This window comes from Canis aureus, chromosome 13 (assembly GCF_053574225.1).
Source record: "Canis aureus isolate CA01 chromosome 13, VMU_Caureus_v.1.0, whole genome shotgun sequence".
NCBI classification, from domain to species: domain Eukaryota; kingdom Metazoa; phylum Chordata; class Mammalia; order Carnivora; family Canidae; genus Canis; species Canis aureus.
This window is the reverse complement of record NC_135623.1, coordinates 24,949,523-24,964,529: the sequence shown is the minus strand read 5'-3', so window position 1 is coordinate 24,964,529 and position 15,007 is coordinate 24,949,523. Positions and strand designations below refer to the sequence as shown.

General features: G+C 43.2%; 2 protein-coding genes across 14 annotated transcripts in view; both read right to left on the bottom strand.

Annotated features, from left to right (window-relative positions):
- LOC144282188 (X-linked retinitis pigmentosa GTPase regulator-interacting protein 1-like) overlaps window positions 1-15,007 on the bottom strand; it is a 78,553-nt gene that overhangs the window by 62,818 nt on the left and 728 nt on the right. For 5 of the 13 annotated variants that reach the window (XR_013350521.1, XR_013350522.1, XR_013350524.1 and 2 more), the window contains exons 1-7: window positions 12,226-12,381; window positions 11,955-12,098; window positions 11,376-11,493; window positions 8,725-9,177; window positions 6,263-6,423; window positions 5,730-5,933; window positions 3,752-3,890 (exon numbers count right to left, since the gene is read on the bottom strand). Coding sequence is in view for 8 of the 13 variants with exons in the window: in XM_077845515.1 (XP_077701641.1) it covers window positions 3,752-3,890; window positions 5,730-5,933; window positions 6,263-6,423; window positions 8,725-9,177; window positions 11,376-11,493; window positions 11,955-12,098; window positions 12,226-12,365 (1,359 nt within the window). In the remaining 5 variants the exon portion in view is untranslated. Of the gene's footprint in view, window positions 1-3,751; window positions 3,891-5,729; window positions 5,934-6,262; window positions 6,424-8,724; window positions 9,178-11,342; window positions 11,494-11,954; window positions 12,099-12,225; window positions 12,423-15,007 lie in introns of those variants that run through there. The other 8 variants (XM_077845515.1, XM_077845513.1, XM_077845514.1 and 5 more) reach the window with 8 other exon arrangements.
- On the bottom strand, window positions 6,430-8,718 carry LOC144282189 (X-linked retinitis pigmentosa GTPase regulator-interacting protein 1-like). The gene is made up of 2 exons (XM_077845521.1): window positions 8,413-8,718; window positions 6,430-7,972 (listed from the first exon to the last, which is right to left on the bottom strand). The coding sequence occupies exons 1-2, from the start codon at window positions 8,686-8,688 to the stop codon at window positions 7,559-7,561; spliced, it is 690 nt and encodes a 229-aa protein (XP_077701647.1). The 5' UTR covers window positions 8,689-8,718; the 3' UTR covers window positions 6,430-7,558.

Sequence of the window (15,007 nt, the reverse complement as noted above, 5' to 3'; positions counted from 1 at the left end):
TTTATCACTTTAAACATTGCCTCTGTCTCCGTCCTTGCTCTTCTCCTACATTTAATTAAATGTAGCTTAGACCTCCTCATTTTATCCTTCATCTGTCTTTTGTCTTTTCTGTAGAGCCATTCATTCTACAGTAAAGTAACGGATATATAAGGTGATAGTGAACTTTCCGTGAGCTTTTTCAGTGATGTTAGTTGCTGGGCCAGATATTATTTTAGCCTTGGTTTTTGCCTCTGGGGTACATACAGCATGTACGTGTCTCTTAAACTTGTTCTGGATGAAACATCTCTATCTCCGGAATACTAAGAGAAGTAAAGATGAAAACACACAGAAAGGGAAAAAAACCAACTGGAAATTTATTCTCTCACAGTTTTGGAGGTTAGAAGTCCAAAATCAAAGTATTGGGAAGTCTATGCTCACCCCAAAGGCTTTAGGGAATAATCTGCCTTTTCCTTTTTTCCCTTGCCTTTTCCAGTTTCTGGAATGCCTGGCTCCCAGCAGTCTTTGGCTTGTGGTCACGTCATTCCAAACTCTGCCTCTGCGTGTACATCGCCTCCTTTTCTGCCTCTGTCTGTGCAGATACACAGGATGCATCTCAGACAATCCAGGATGATCTCTAAAGCTCAAGATCCTTAGCTTCGTTACATCTGCAAGAAAATCTGTTTTCAAATAAGGTAACATTTACAAATTCTGGAGTTAAGAACATGGATATTGCTTTTGGGGGCCACCATTAACCCCACAAGCTGATATTGTTGCTTTATACACTTTAACCCTATTCTTTGCTTTTCATTTCTTGTTGCATCCTTGTGTTTCCTTCTGAGATAATTTTCCTTCAGCCTACAGAGCAACCTCAAGATGTAGCTTGAAAGCAAACTCTCCATTTTGGTTTGTCTTTGTCTATTCTGTGTTCATTCTGGAAGAATATTTTTGTTGTGTGGAGAATTCCTTGTTGGCGGTTAACTATTTTCTTTTGGCATCCCAAAGGCATCTTGCCGCTGATTTCTGGCTATATTGTAGCTGTTGACAAGTCGGTTATCCATCTTATCAATGGACTCATGACTATCTTTTTCTTTTATTTTTTCTTTTTAAATTTTTTTAAATAGGCTCCACACCCAGCATGGAGGTGGAGCCCAAAACAGGGCTTGAACTAGTGACCCTGAGATCAACACCTGAGCGGAGATCAATAGTTGGATACTTAAACTAACTGAGCCACCCAGGCGCCCCTATCTTTTTCTTTTAGACAGATGTTTTTAATATTTTCTATTTGATTTTACTTTCTGCATTTTGACTCTGATATGTTTAGATCTGAATTTTTTAAATTTTTTTTGAATTTTCTTAATTTTAATTTTAATTTTTAACTAATCCCTGCACCCAACATGGGGCTTGAACCCACAATTCCAAGATCTAGAATCACATGCTCCACCAACTAAGCCAGCCGGGCACTCCTATATTTGTTTTTTGTTTTTTTAAACTTACCCTACTTGAGTTTCATTTCACTGAATATTAATATCTTTAGTAGTTCTAGAAAACTCAAAGTCATTAACACTTCAAATACTGCCTCTGCCCCTTCTTCTCTTCTACGTTTAATTAAATGTAGTCTAGAGCTCTCCATTTTATCCTTTATGTCTCCTTCTTTTCTATTTGCCATCTTTCCATCTCTCCTTGCTTTATTCTTAATAATTCTCACTTCAGTTGTATCTAATCTGTTTTTGAACCATCTATTCCTCTGATAAATTTCTCTACTGAACAGTGCTATAATTTCTATTGATTCACTTCCGAAAGTTGCAATGTATTTTGTAAAGACTTTGTGATTTGAGCAAAAAGCCCATATATGAATGCCAAAATTATCAAGTGAAATTTGATGAGGAACAAGATATTTATATAGTCTCAAAATATCTTCTCATGGATTATTTAATAATTACAAAGGCAAAATGATAACTTCTGAAAAAACCTGGCAGATGCTTTTTTAATAAGTGATAAAAGTTAACATCACCAATAATGGGACAAACTGACACCATGTATCTCCTAATGTGATGCAGTGAGAAGGACACAATGTCACTTTTGTGGTATTCCTGTAAAAAATTCATAACCTGAATTTAATCACAAAGAAACCTCAGACAAATCCAAATTGAGGAACACTCTACAGAACAACCCACCTATAGTCTTCAAAAATGTCAATTATCAGGAAAGACAAAGATTAGGAACTGTTCCAGGTTAAAGGAAACTAAAGAGACATGACCAAATGCAATGTACGATTCTAGATTAGATAGAGAAAAAAAAAAGACTGCTAATAATGGATGTTATTGGGACAACCAGCAAATTCTGAAAACTGACTGTACAGTAGGTACTATGTATCCAAGATAAGTCTGCAAACTTGATAACTCTGTGGTCATATAATTTCCTTTTCCTTACTGAAATATATAGCAGTAATGGGGCATGAGGTGGACAACTTATTCTCAAATGCTTAAAAAAAGTGATAAAGCAGAAAGTGGGAAAATGCTAAAAGTTGGTGAATGTGTGAATTTGTGTGTATATAAATTTTTCTGTCCTAGTCATGCAGCTCTTATGTAAGTTCGAAATTATCTTAAGACAAAATGTTTTTTAAAACTTACGATCTCAATTTTTTCGTAGCTCCAATTCTTTATTGAAATTTTAAAGGTTAGCTTTTATCTTCGTGAAGCTTGTGAGCACAGCTGTTACACAGGCTGTGTCTGATAACTGTGATATCCGAGTCCTGGTGGGCACTGGGTCAGCCCTTGGCTCTCTAGCCCTGCAGGTACCTGAAGCGCAGTGCTACCTCCCAGAACCTACGAGACTCAGAATGGTGCTGCCTCCAGGGGTCTCGACCAGTGGGCCCTTCCGCCCAGTGCGGACCTCTTCCTTTGCTGGGTAGACACCAGATTCACACTGTAGCCTATTTCTCCACCTCAAAAGTCCAGCAAAAGCATGGTTCAGCCTCTCCTCCACTTTTTCCAGACTGACAATGTCCCAGGGCTGACGCAGTTCCATCTCACCTCTCTGAGCTTCAATCATGTCCCTGATTGAGGGTAAGTAATTCTTCCTTATCAACCATTTAATGCTTTTTAAGAAATGTTAAGATCTTTAAAAAATATATTAACTTCAGCTTTTTAGTTGTCCTCAATGAGAGAGTTGGTCTGAATTATCTGGTTTGCCCATACCATAACCTGAAATCATTTCTACCTTTCACCGTAACACAAAAAAGCCTTGTCTTAATTTAAAAAAAAATTAAATCGACATCACAAATAAGCCAATCACATTCCTTCTCCTATTTCTTCGTAACCATAATTCACAGAATATACTTGCTAGGGAACCAAACTGGCAGGCTAACTAGCTTTAAATACATAGAAAGGGGCAGCCCCGGTGGCGCAGCAGTTTAGCGCCGCCTGCAGCCCTGGGCGTGATCCTGAAGCCCCAGGATCGAGTCCCACGTCAGGCTCTCTGCGTGGAGCCTGCTTCTCCCTCTGCCTCTCTCTCTCTCTCTCTCTCTCTCTCTCTGCATCTCTATGAATAAATAAATAAAATATTAAAAAAATAAATACATATAAAGCTATTCTGAGAATTCCAGCCTTGGTTGGTCTAACCAGGGCACTTATAACATAAAACTAAGCCTAGAATCTTCAGTACTAATTTTCCATGAAAAGTTTAGCAATGCAAGAAGAAAAAAATGTAAATAACTGGCTTGATAAAATAATCCAATGATTAAACAGGAAATGAGATTTTAAAAAGACAATACCATTCACAGGATTTAGGGCTTCTTTCTGCATCACTACTGAATGGGATGACGTCATTTCCTTTTCCTTTTGCTGATATTTTAAACCATCATCTATGGAGCTCTTCAGTCCTGAGAACTTCCATTCAGTGTAGTTCACCTGCTTTAGAATACGCACAACAAATATAATTACAGCTGGCCCTTGAACAACACAACATGGGAGTTAGGGGCATCAAAAATCTGTGTATGAAAAAAAAAAATCTGTGTATGACTTTTAACCTCCACCCCAAACTGAACTGCTCATAACCTACTGTTGAGCAGAAACCTTACCAATAATATAAACAGTTGATTAATGCATCTGTATGTTATATGTATTATATACTATATTCTTGCAATAAAAGAAACTAGAGAAAAGAAAATATTATTAAGAAAATCATAAGGGGATGCTTGAGTGGCTCAATGGTTGGACATCTGCCTTTGGCCAAGGGCATGATCCTGGAGTCCTGGGATCAAGTCCCACATTGGGCTCCCTGCAAGGAGCCTGCTTCTCCCTCTGCCTGTGTCTCTGCCTCTCTCTCTCTCTTTGTCTCTCATGAACAAATAAATAAAATCTTAAAAAAAAAAAAGAAAATCATAAGGATTATCAGTAATAGCCAAACTATGGAAAGAGCTGAAATGTCCATTGACTGATGAATGGAAAAAGAAGAGGTAAGATTATATATATATATATATATATATATATATATATATATATATATATACACACACACACACACACCATGGAATATTACTCAGCCATCAAAAGAATGAAATCTTGCCTTTTGCAACAATGTAGATGGAGCTAGAGTGTATTATGCTAAATGAAATGAGTCAGAGGAAGACAAATACCATATGATTTCACTCATATGTTGAATTCTAGAAACAAAACAGATGAACGCTTGGGAAGGAAAAAAAAGAGGGAAGGAAACCATAAGAGACTCTTACCAAGAGAGAACAAACAATAGAGAAACAATGAAGGTTGATGGAGGGAGGTTGGAGGGGGATGAGCTAAACAGGTGGTAGGTATTAAGAAGGCCACTTGTAGTGACGAGCACTAGGTGTTATATGTAAGTGATGCATCACTAAGTTCTACTCCTGAAAACTAATATTACACCATATGTTAACTAACTGGAATTTAAATAAAAATTTGAAAAAAATCATAAGGAAGAGAAAATACATTTATAATACTGTATTATTAAAAACCCTCATGTATAAGTTGATCCTATGTAGCTGAAATCCATGTTATTCAAAGGTCAACTCTATATATAGTATAATTATAATTTCATAAAATTAATAATTATATGCTAATATTATTATACAATCAATACCATATAAAAGATTATATGATTAAATAATATTATTACATATATTTATAATCTCATATATATATTTTTAGGTGCTACATAGTAACTTTATGTTTCCTATGAAGAAAAGAGAGTATTAAACACATAAGTTTTCAATAAATACTTGTTTTTTAACTTATTTTGACTACAGTTGAGGTGGACTGGTAAAATTCTCAGCATAAATTGCAGAGTCCATAAACTATTGAACTAAATTACACTAAAATGAAGTGAACAAAAATAAATATAAATAAATAAATAAATAAATAAAATGAACAGTTCAGAATTTTATTAAACTACATTTTTTTTTTATGATTTATTCATGAGAGACACAGAGAGAGAGAGAGAGAGGCAGGGAGACAGGCAGAGAGAGAAGCAGGCTCCACACAGGGAGCCCGACGTGGGACTTGATCCCAGGTCTCCAGGATCACATTCTGGGTTGAAGGCAGGCACTAAGCCACTGAGCCACCCAGGCGTCCCTAAACTACATATGTTTGAAACACATGTTGGCCACAAAAGAACCATGATTACTGCTTATCTTAGATGTCTACTTCTACGTGAGAATAATATATCTGGGGACACTACAACCCATATTTTAATTTGCAGGGTTTCTAAGGCCTTACTTGTAATGTATTTCCAGTTATGATGTTACGACTAAGATATTCCATTCTGCTCTTTCCTTGGATGCCTGTTCTTTTGCCATGTTTTCTTCTTGAGTAGCTTGCAACCTGATGTTCCCTTTCCTTTCTTTCTCCCACCTGTGGAGGTTTTTGCTTAGCTTGATACTGGCCAGCTTCGGTGGGAATCTCAGCAAATGCCATCTGGTCCTAAATAGAAGGATCAGAGACAACCTTACCAGATGAGAGTTTAACAGCCTTGATACTCAAGGAAGGGATTTATGAGCTAGCATGAGACTTCGTGCCTCTCCTGCCACAGAGCTGAGAGATGCCATCTCTCTCTTCTCCCCACAAAAAAACCCCAGGATTTTGCTTCTTCAGGAGGCTCATGGCATTACGAGGGATGCAGAATAAGTTTGCAGAACACATGGCATTCACAGAAGGCATTTCTTATACTACAATTTTAATACTGTTTTCCTCAAATATGCTCCACAGGATCGGTGGAGATCTGCTACCTGGGGAGAAAAGGAAGCCTTTACCTCTTTAGATGAGCTCTCTAAACTATCCTTGGTGCTGTTCTCCTCAGGCTGAGCTTCTGGTTTCAGGAAGCTCTCTGGGGGCTGGTAGAAAGACTTCCAGTCCAGTTGTGCCTCAACAAATCCATTGGGGTTCCCCGCAGGGTCAGTGAGGTTAAAATCACCTGATAGACACACAGACATTAATAAGATCTGATCACATGAAGTAGGTAAGTATTTATCAGCACCTTATCTATTCCCCCACTTTGAATTTTCCCACATTTTGTTTGTCATTAACATCTATTACATAAGCATGATGATAATATATTCAGAAATAACATAAAATAGCAGTAAATATTAATATTCACTTAGAATATTTGTAGGGGAAGATGGGTATCTCCAGGTTTCCAGAAGAGACAGTCAAAAGATAAAGATGTATGGAAAGGTATAACTTGCTTGTTATCAGTCACCTGGCCAATAAATATGATTACATGATTATTGCTGTTACCTAATGCTTGCTAGGCCTTAGGTGTACCAAAACCAAAACAAAACAAAAAAAGATATATATATATACTGAAGTGGTCCCTATTTCTAAAATAACAAAAGCCAAGAAAACTTCAGCAAAATGGCTTTTTCTAAATGCCAGATTTCTGATTTGTAACACTGATTAATTTAACAGATGGCCCATATTGCCTCTTCTTTTTGGCAAAGAATGAGTTGTGAGCAAAAGTGTTGGCTTTTTTTTTTTTTTTTTTTTTTTTTTTTAGCTCTTGTGGTATTGGAAGGAAAGAGGCCTCACACATCCAGAAGCTTGTTAAACATGGTTGGTACCGGCTCTACCCATCCATACTTACTAATGAGAGCACAGACACCCCTGCCTCACACTCCCAATACTGGAACCAGAGAGTTGACCCTTCCTAACTTCACCTCAGCTCCATAGCGGAGGAAAAGAGGAAAAAGGATCCAAGAAATTTGCCTTGTCATGATGCAGCATGAAATTTAACTTGTGCTTCAAAGAAGCAAGAGAATTATGGGAGAGTATTAAGGACACAGCTTATAATCTGATATCTAGTCAGGTGCTAGGAAACAATAGGCCTTAAGTAGATACAAATACTGGGAAGCACAAAAAAATTTTTTTGTTCAGAGATGGATGTATGGACTTAAGAATCTTGCTTTTTTTGTTAAAAAAAAAAAAAAAGCAGAAGAAGCCAATGTTTCCATAGGATTAGTGAGGCACCAAGTCTTCTGCTCCATTGCTCTTGACCATATTCTAAAATCCTCTTAGCAGGTTTTTTAAGAGAGACTGTTCCAAGCAAGTAATCAAAGAAAAGTAGGACAGGAAGGCAACACTGGGTGGAGAGCATGAAGATGTAATAACGTTGAACTCCCACCTTTAATGGATTTATTTTGTGCAAGAGGAAGCAAGGGCACTTGGACTCGGCCAAGGTACGAGCCAGGCTCTGAGTCTTCGTCATCAAAAACATACACAGACAGGGCCTCCCGCCTCAGATATTTATCCAGGTCAGAGGTCACAAGCACTGGGAATCGAGCCTGGTCTCCAAAGTAGGGATTGTTACTGGCTGGAATGATGGCAGTGTCGTGGTCAGAAAAGGTGAAGAAGCGGTACATGACGTATGGACTGGGCTGAGTTCCCAGCCGTCGACTCCGGAGGCCGTGGCATCTGATGATTTCCACCCGCAGCTCATTCTGATGCTTCCAAGTCTCCAATCTGGACTGGAAAGATGTTGGTCTTGGATGAAGGAAAAGGGCAGCCTGAGAGAACTGCCGCACGTGAAGCCCAGCACCTCGAGGAGGACGAGCTCTGACCCCAGGAAGTGCTGAATTCTGACAGAGCACAGAGGAAGGACCTTCCCCTGCCTGCAGACTGGCTCCGGCATAGTCACCCAGACAGGTGCTGGCCCTCAAGCCTTATGTTAGAGAAGGGGACGGAGAAGCTATGTTGTTCGTAGTGGGGTGGGCAGCTGGCTGCAAGGGTATGCTTTCATTTCAAACTCAAGCTTGACCAAGGGAAGAATCTGGATTAGTTGTGGAATGACAGGCTTTCTCCTTCATTCACATTCAACGAACAGGTATTGAGAATGGAAGACTGTGCTGTTCTCATGAGCTCGTGGCTGAGGCTCCTTTGAGGTGCATGGGCACATCCTTTTTCTCACCTTATCCTCCTGGGCCTCCCAAGCTCCAGGCACATTGGCTGACAGATAGGCCTGAGCTTTCTTTCGCTTATTGGATGCTTGTAGGCTGGATCCTACGGGGAAGCGCAGCCTCATCCAGTATTCTAACACCCCGAAATCTTCTCCACCAGCTCCTGGATAGCAGAGTAGGAAAGGCAAGGAGGATACAGATGGTGTGGCGAAGATTAAGAATAAAGGCAGAGGAAAAAGATGGGAAACCACCAGAAGAGCAACTCTAGACTCTGGGAAACTCCACATTAATCCCGGGAGCTGTGGGAAGCCGACAGCACTTACCAGTAAGTGTGGTAGAGCCATGGACCCTCTCCACAGTCTCCAGCACCCTCTCAAAGCAAATCCAGCCAGCTGCAAGGGTGTGGTGCTCACTGGCTACAGCCTGATGTAGATCAAGCCGAGCTGAAGCCCCGTGAAGGTAGTTCAAAAAAAGGGAATCCGTTTCCACTACATACTGGGAGGTGAAATCATAGAGGGGCTGTGGCCCCACAGCCAGTGGGGTACAGTGGGTTTCAAAGTCATAGAAGTAATAGGTGCAGAAAGTGGTAGGTTGAGTGTCTGCAGCCTGAGCCAGGGCAGCAGATGTCAGGAAGGCCTGGTGGATGTGCAGTTCAAAAAGATTCTCACTCTTATGCAGTAGAGAAATGTCCACGTTATCCTCATCTCCATGAGCTGGCTGTGTTTCCAGACATAATGACAACTGTCGAGTGCCATAAACCACATCTTTGAGCTGTTCTAGAGGGAAAAGAAAACTGCCTATCCATTAAAGCATAGAGAGCTCTTCCTTAGGGTAAAATAAGTTGGACAGAAGGAGAATAAAAATCATGATGAAAGTCCAAATTGTTGATTATTTCGAGACACTATGTAACTCAAAAGGAAAAAGCAAGAGCATGAATTCTGAGGGCCAAATAACCCAAGGCCTGCTTTAGAGATAAGGTACAAAATGACTGATTGGAAAGTAAATCCTAAGTTCAGGAAAACACTGGAGACCCAGTTTCATCTACAGATGTCATTGTTTTATAGCAAGGTCCTATGAATTAATTGTTAATTCCAAGAGAAGCACTAGGTACACAAAATACGAGTATTTCCAAAAATTTGGGATACGGGCCATCAAGAGAATGCCAAGTTATAGTCACAGTGCCTATTACATTAGACTCCACCAAGAAGTGATTTCCCTCCCAGCCAGATCAGTCACAAGGATCTTCATTCCGTTACGAATTTGGTTTTAACATAAGAAGGCAAAAATCAATCAGTTAATCAATCAATCAATCCACTGTAAGCCAAAGAGTAATGGAATAAAAAGTTGGAGAGGAAACTTACTGGAAATAGGTTGAAAATATTGGCAATGGGATGAAAAGACATGTAGGGAGGTAGACATGGGATGTAGACATGTAGACATGTACCAAATCTGTGCATTACCTGCCATGTCCAACCAATCAGAAACTTTGATATATAGTTTGCTTCAAATTGGGGAGTATTTGAATGGTCACAATGTGTCAGTGGTGAAAGTCCTATATTAAGAGTTAATGTTGTAGAATAAAAATATTTTGAACACATCAGAATGTCTTCCTGCCCAAAATAAATGGAATACAAAGATTAGACTAATGGTTTCTTAATTGATAAGGTTAACATAACTAAAACAGATTCAAAGTTTTGCATTATGTGACACAAGGCCAATAATCTCAGCATATAAAGGAATTCTACAAATGAATAAAATGCTGTCAAGAAACAGGTAAAGGACAGAAATAGGTAATTCTCAAAAGACACAATAAAAATAACTGCTAAACACATGAAAAACTCTTTGATCTTACCAGTAATGAAAGAACTATAAGTTAAAGCAAATGAAAAAAAAAATTGGGATCCCTGGGTGGCTCAGCGGTTTAGCGCCTGCCTTCGGCCCAGGGCGTGATCCTGCGGACCCGGGATCGAGTCCCACATGGGGCTCCCTGCGTGGAGCCTGCTTCTCCCTCTGCCTGTGTCTCTGCCTCTCTCTCTCTCTCTCTCTCTCTGTGTCTCATGAATAAATAAATAAAATCTTTAAAAAAAAAAAAAGTTAAAGCGAATGAATCTTCAGAAGTAGTTAAGAGTATTTATCCTGCACTGTCCCAGGAGAAAGACCCTGAATCTGATGAGAATTTTCAACCCAAGGGAGGATTTCCTTTGTAACCCGCTCACTGGTTCTGCCTTCCAGGGGGAGCGCTGCCCCGAACAGCAGTTTCAGAAGGTCTCATGGCAGCGACGAAACGGTCACTACCAAAAAATATGTAATGAATATTCTTTTTTTATTATTGAATATTCTGATTTAAATAATGATCTTTGAAAAAAAAATTAAAAAAAAAAAAAAGATCTTTGGTGAATTGGTCTAGTGTAGGTCAGGTCTCTGACAACTGGGTCTAATACCAAAGCCCCTGTTCGGGCAGGCCAGGCCGAGACCCACTCCTGGTCAGCAGGCACCGCGCTAAGTACCGCCAGCATGGCCCGCCGCACCCTGCACAAGTGTCCGGCCAGCTGCCCTGTCGCCTCGACATCCTCGAACTGCAGCAAAGAATTCGGGGATCACAGAAAAGGAGGGTGAGAGCCAAGTGATAAAGCGTCTCTATGGGCCTGGGCTCGAGAGGGGGCGGGGGTCACCCCACTCTGGGGGCCAACGGCCGTCCGCCCTCAATTCTCAAAACCGGCTCAGGCCTTGTGGGGCCTCTGCCATTCTTCCGAGAAACTGGAGGAGGACACGGACACGCGGGGGGAAAGCGGCGGCTGACCACGTATGACAACACCACGGACGACAGGACAAAGAGCAGGAGGGACGTGTCACATGCCGAGACACAAAAGGCCGCCTCCCGCCAGGTGCACGGGCCTCAGCTATGTGACGGGTCCAGGTGAGAGCAGGGACTAACACTTGCCGGGTAGTGGCAGGCCGCGGCTTCTCAAAATACCTTCCAGCTGACGGATGCGGTGGCTCTTGAGGTCCAGGAGGCGAGTCAGCCTCTGCAGTGTCTCTGTGTGATCCTTACTGTCATTGTCTGCTTTCGTCATCACTGCTTCCAGTTCCTCCTGAGACAAAACCACATCCGAGCTGTGCCTCAGGAGCAAGCACCCAGGAGCCACACGGAAAGGGGGCCCTAGGGGCGTAAGGGACACTTGGCCTGGGGGGCTCGGTGGGGTGGGCACCTGCCTTCAGCTCAGGTCACGACCACGGGCCCTTGGATCAGCCCAGCCAACAGGCTCCCTGCTCCGTGGGGGGCCTGCTTCCCCCTCCACCCCTCACCCCGCTTGCGCTTGCTCTCTCTGTCCCTCTCGCTCGCTCACTCTCCGTCTCTCAAACAAACAAACAAACAAAATCTTTAAAAACAAAACAAGGCAGGTTGAGCTAGGAAAGGTCTTGGGCTCATCACAGGCTCCTCCTGGAGCACTTGTGCTGATCGAGCCTTAGGATGACATTCCCCGGTGGCTGTCCTCAGGGCCCCTCCGGCTCCCAGGCCCAGGTGCCCTCTGTGCCCCCCGCCCCCCCACACCTGGTAACACACGTTGATGGCTCGCTGCAGGGCCAGCATGTCCCTGGCCTTCTCCAGCTCCAGCGCCGTCTCGGCCTGCGACGCCTGCAGCTCACTTACCACCTGCGCCAGCGTCTTGTCCCCCTGGTCCCCTGGATCCCGGGGCTGCGGCGGGAAGGCCGAGGTCAGGGGGGTGCCGGGGGGGGGGGGGGGGACCCTGCGACCCGCTGCCCCCGCCCCTCGCAGCGGCCTCTATGCGGGGCCCCGCCCGCCCGCGTAGACGAGCTCTTACCTCAGCCAGGCCCGCGTCCTGGACCCCCGCCGGCCTGTGGGGACCGCGGCACAGCCTGTCCCCCGAGGGCGCGAGCTCTGCTTCCCGCGCCTGCTCCCCGCGCAGGCTGGCAACCTCGAGCCGCAGGCCCTGGCTCTGGGCTGGGGACAAGTCACCCGGGAGTGCACGCTCCGGCTTGGTGGCAGCCAGGCTTAAAGCTGCACCCAGTGCGAATTACATTTTCCCACCAATGCTTAGTTCACTTTATAAATTTGCCTTTGGGGACCCCTGGGGGGCTCAGCACTGAGCTGCCGCCTTCGGCTCTGGGTGTGACCCCGGGTCCCGGGATCGAGTCCCGCCTCGGGCTCCCTGCAGGGGTCCTGCCTCTCCCTCTGCCTGGGTCTCTGTCTCTCTCTCTGTGTCTCTCATGAATAAATAAAGTCTTCAAAAATAAATAAATAAATAAATAAATAAATAAATAAATAAATAAATAAATAAATAAATTTGCCTTTAGAGAAGCAATTTCCTCTTATTTGTACAAAGAGAAATATTGTTGAGACCCCTGGATGGCTCAGCGGTTGGGCGCTGCCTTCTGCCCACGGGGAGATCCCAGGATCCAGGATCGAGTCCTACATCAGGCTCCCTGAAAGGAGCCTCCTTCTCTGCTACCTGTGTCTCTGTCTCTCTCTCTCAGTCTGTGTCTCTCATGAAGAAATAAATAAATAAATCTTTAGAAAAAAAGAGAGAGAGAGAAATATTGACCCACTAAAACTGAGCTGACACTTAGACTCCAAAAACAAAATAAAGGGCCTCCTGGGTGGCTCAGCGGTTGAGCGTCTGTCTGCCTTTGGCTCAGGGCATGATCCCGCCGTCCCAGGGTTCGAGTCCTACATACGGCCTCCCTGCATGGAGCCTGCTTCTCCCTCTGCTTCTGTCTCTGCCTCTCTCTGTGTATCTCATGAATAAATAAAATCTTTAAAAAACAAAAACAAAACAAAAAACACCCGTAGAACTGTAGAAAACACCACCAGCAGCAGCAAACAAAGCCGTTTGACAGACTGGGGTACTGTAAATTTTATTTTTTTAATTTAAGAAGCCACCACACCCAATGTGGGGCTTGAACTTACAATCATGAGATTAAGAGTTGTATGCTCTACTATTTTTATTTTAAGATTTTATTTATTAAAAAAAGATTTTATTTATTTATTCATGAGACACACAGAGAAAGGTAGAGACACAGGCGGAGGGAGAAGTAGGCTCCCAAAAGGGAGCCCGATGCAGGACTCGATCCCAGGACCCAGGCATCACAACTTGAGTCAAAAGCAGACGCTCAACCGCCGAGCCACCCAGGCATCCCAAGAGGCATGTGCTCTACTAACCGAGACAACCAGGTACCTTTACTGCATAATTTTTTTGAAAAAGATTTTATGTATTTATTTTTTTTTGAGAGAGAGAAAGCACAAGTTTGGGGGTAAAGGGCAGAGGGAGAGGGAGAAGCAGACTCCCTGCTGGGTGTGGAGCCTGAAACAGGACTCAATCCCAGACCTCAGAGATCATGACCTGAGCCAAAGACAGACGTTTAATCGACTGAGCCACCCAGGTGTCCCTACAGTGCAAACTTTGTCATAGCACCAGCCAAACCAGTATCTCTCCAGCTCCTCCCCCACTCCATCCTGATTTCTATGCTATTGGCTCCCTGTGGCACCTCCCACTCCCACCTGACCTGAAAGGAGAGAGATTGGGCATTTGGGCACTTCTGTGTCCATGTGTTCGGGTGGGCGTTTCAGGGAAGGAAGGTGATCAGTGTTTAGTGGGGGGAGTTTAGAGGTGGGGCAAGGTGGGGGAAGAGTAGGGTCCCCAAGTCACCTGTCCCCACCAAATTACCTAGATAACCTTCAAAACATCCTGAAAATCTACGAATTCGGCCTGAGATTTAAAGAGAGAACAGCTGGAATGCTACAGTGAGAAGAGTTCACGCTTCTATCAAGGTAGGAAGACGGGGGGAAAAAGGAATAAACAAAAGGCATCCAAGGGGGAGGGGCCCCCGAGGAACCGGACTAAGACTGGGGCGAGTGTCCCCAGGACAGGAGAGCCCCACCTGGAGAAGCAGGAGCTGCACCAACCTTCCCGGATAGTGGGGGGAGTTTAGATTATCCCAAGGTCCTCACAATACTTGTCCTGTACTTCATACATACTACACGGTCCTCAGCTTTATTCTTTTATGGTTCTGGGTCCATATTTTTCTTGATGTCATACCTCTTTTCCTTCACTCTCCTATGCAAATATACTGGAATCTAATGAAATCTAACTTTGTGATGACTAAATATCAAGGTCCAGCCTGGAAAAAGTGAGAACAAAGGTCTCTTTGATAGTATTTGAAGATCTGGAGAATAACTATCTCCTGTGATCTCAGAGTTAAGTCAGGGGGAAATGGCAGTGGTGACCAAGAGCAGTCATTTGCTTCTCTCTCTTTTTTTTTAAGTTTTATTTATTTATTCATGAGAGACACGCAAAGAGAGAGGCAGAGACCCAGGCAGAGGGAGAAGCAGGCTCCACTCAGGGAGCCTGACGTGGGACTCGATCCCAAGTCTCCAGGATCAGGCCCTGGGCCGAAGGTGGTGCTAAACCGCTGAGCCACCAGGGCTGCCCGGGCATCTGCTTCTCAATTTGAGGTAGCAGGTGCTAAAACAAAACAAAGCAAAAAACAAGACTCCCGATCACCTCTAAAATGATTGGTAAGAATAAAAGGCAGATAAATTCATTTTCAATACTTTTAATAAAGTGAATGTTTAAAAGTAATAAA

Excerpts from the sequence above, each read along its gene's own strand:
- LOC144282189 (XM_077845521.1), bottom strand. The coding sequence starts at position 8,688 with ATGTGGAGTTTCCCAGAGTCTAGAGTTGCTCTTCTGGTGGTTTCCCAT. Across the intron at positions 7,973-8,412 it reads GGGAGGCCCAGGAGGATAAG|TCCAGATTGGAGACTTGGAA; the intron begins GTGAGAAAAAGG and ends ACATCTTTCCAG.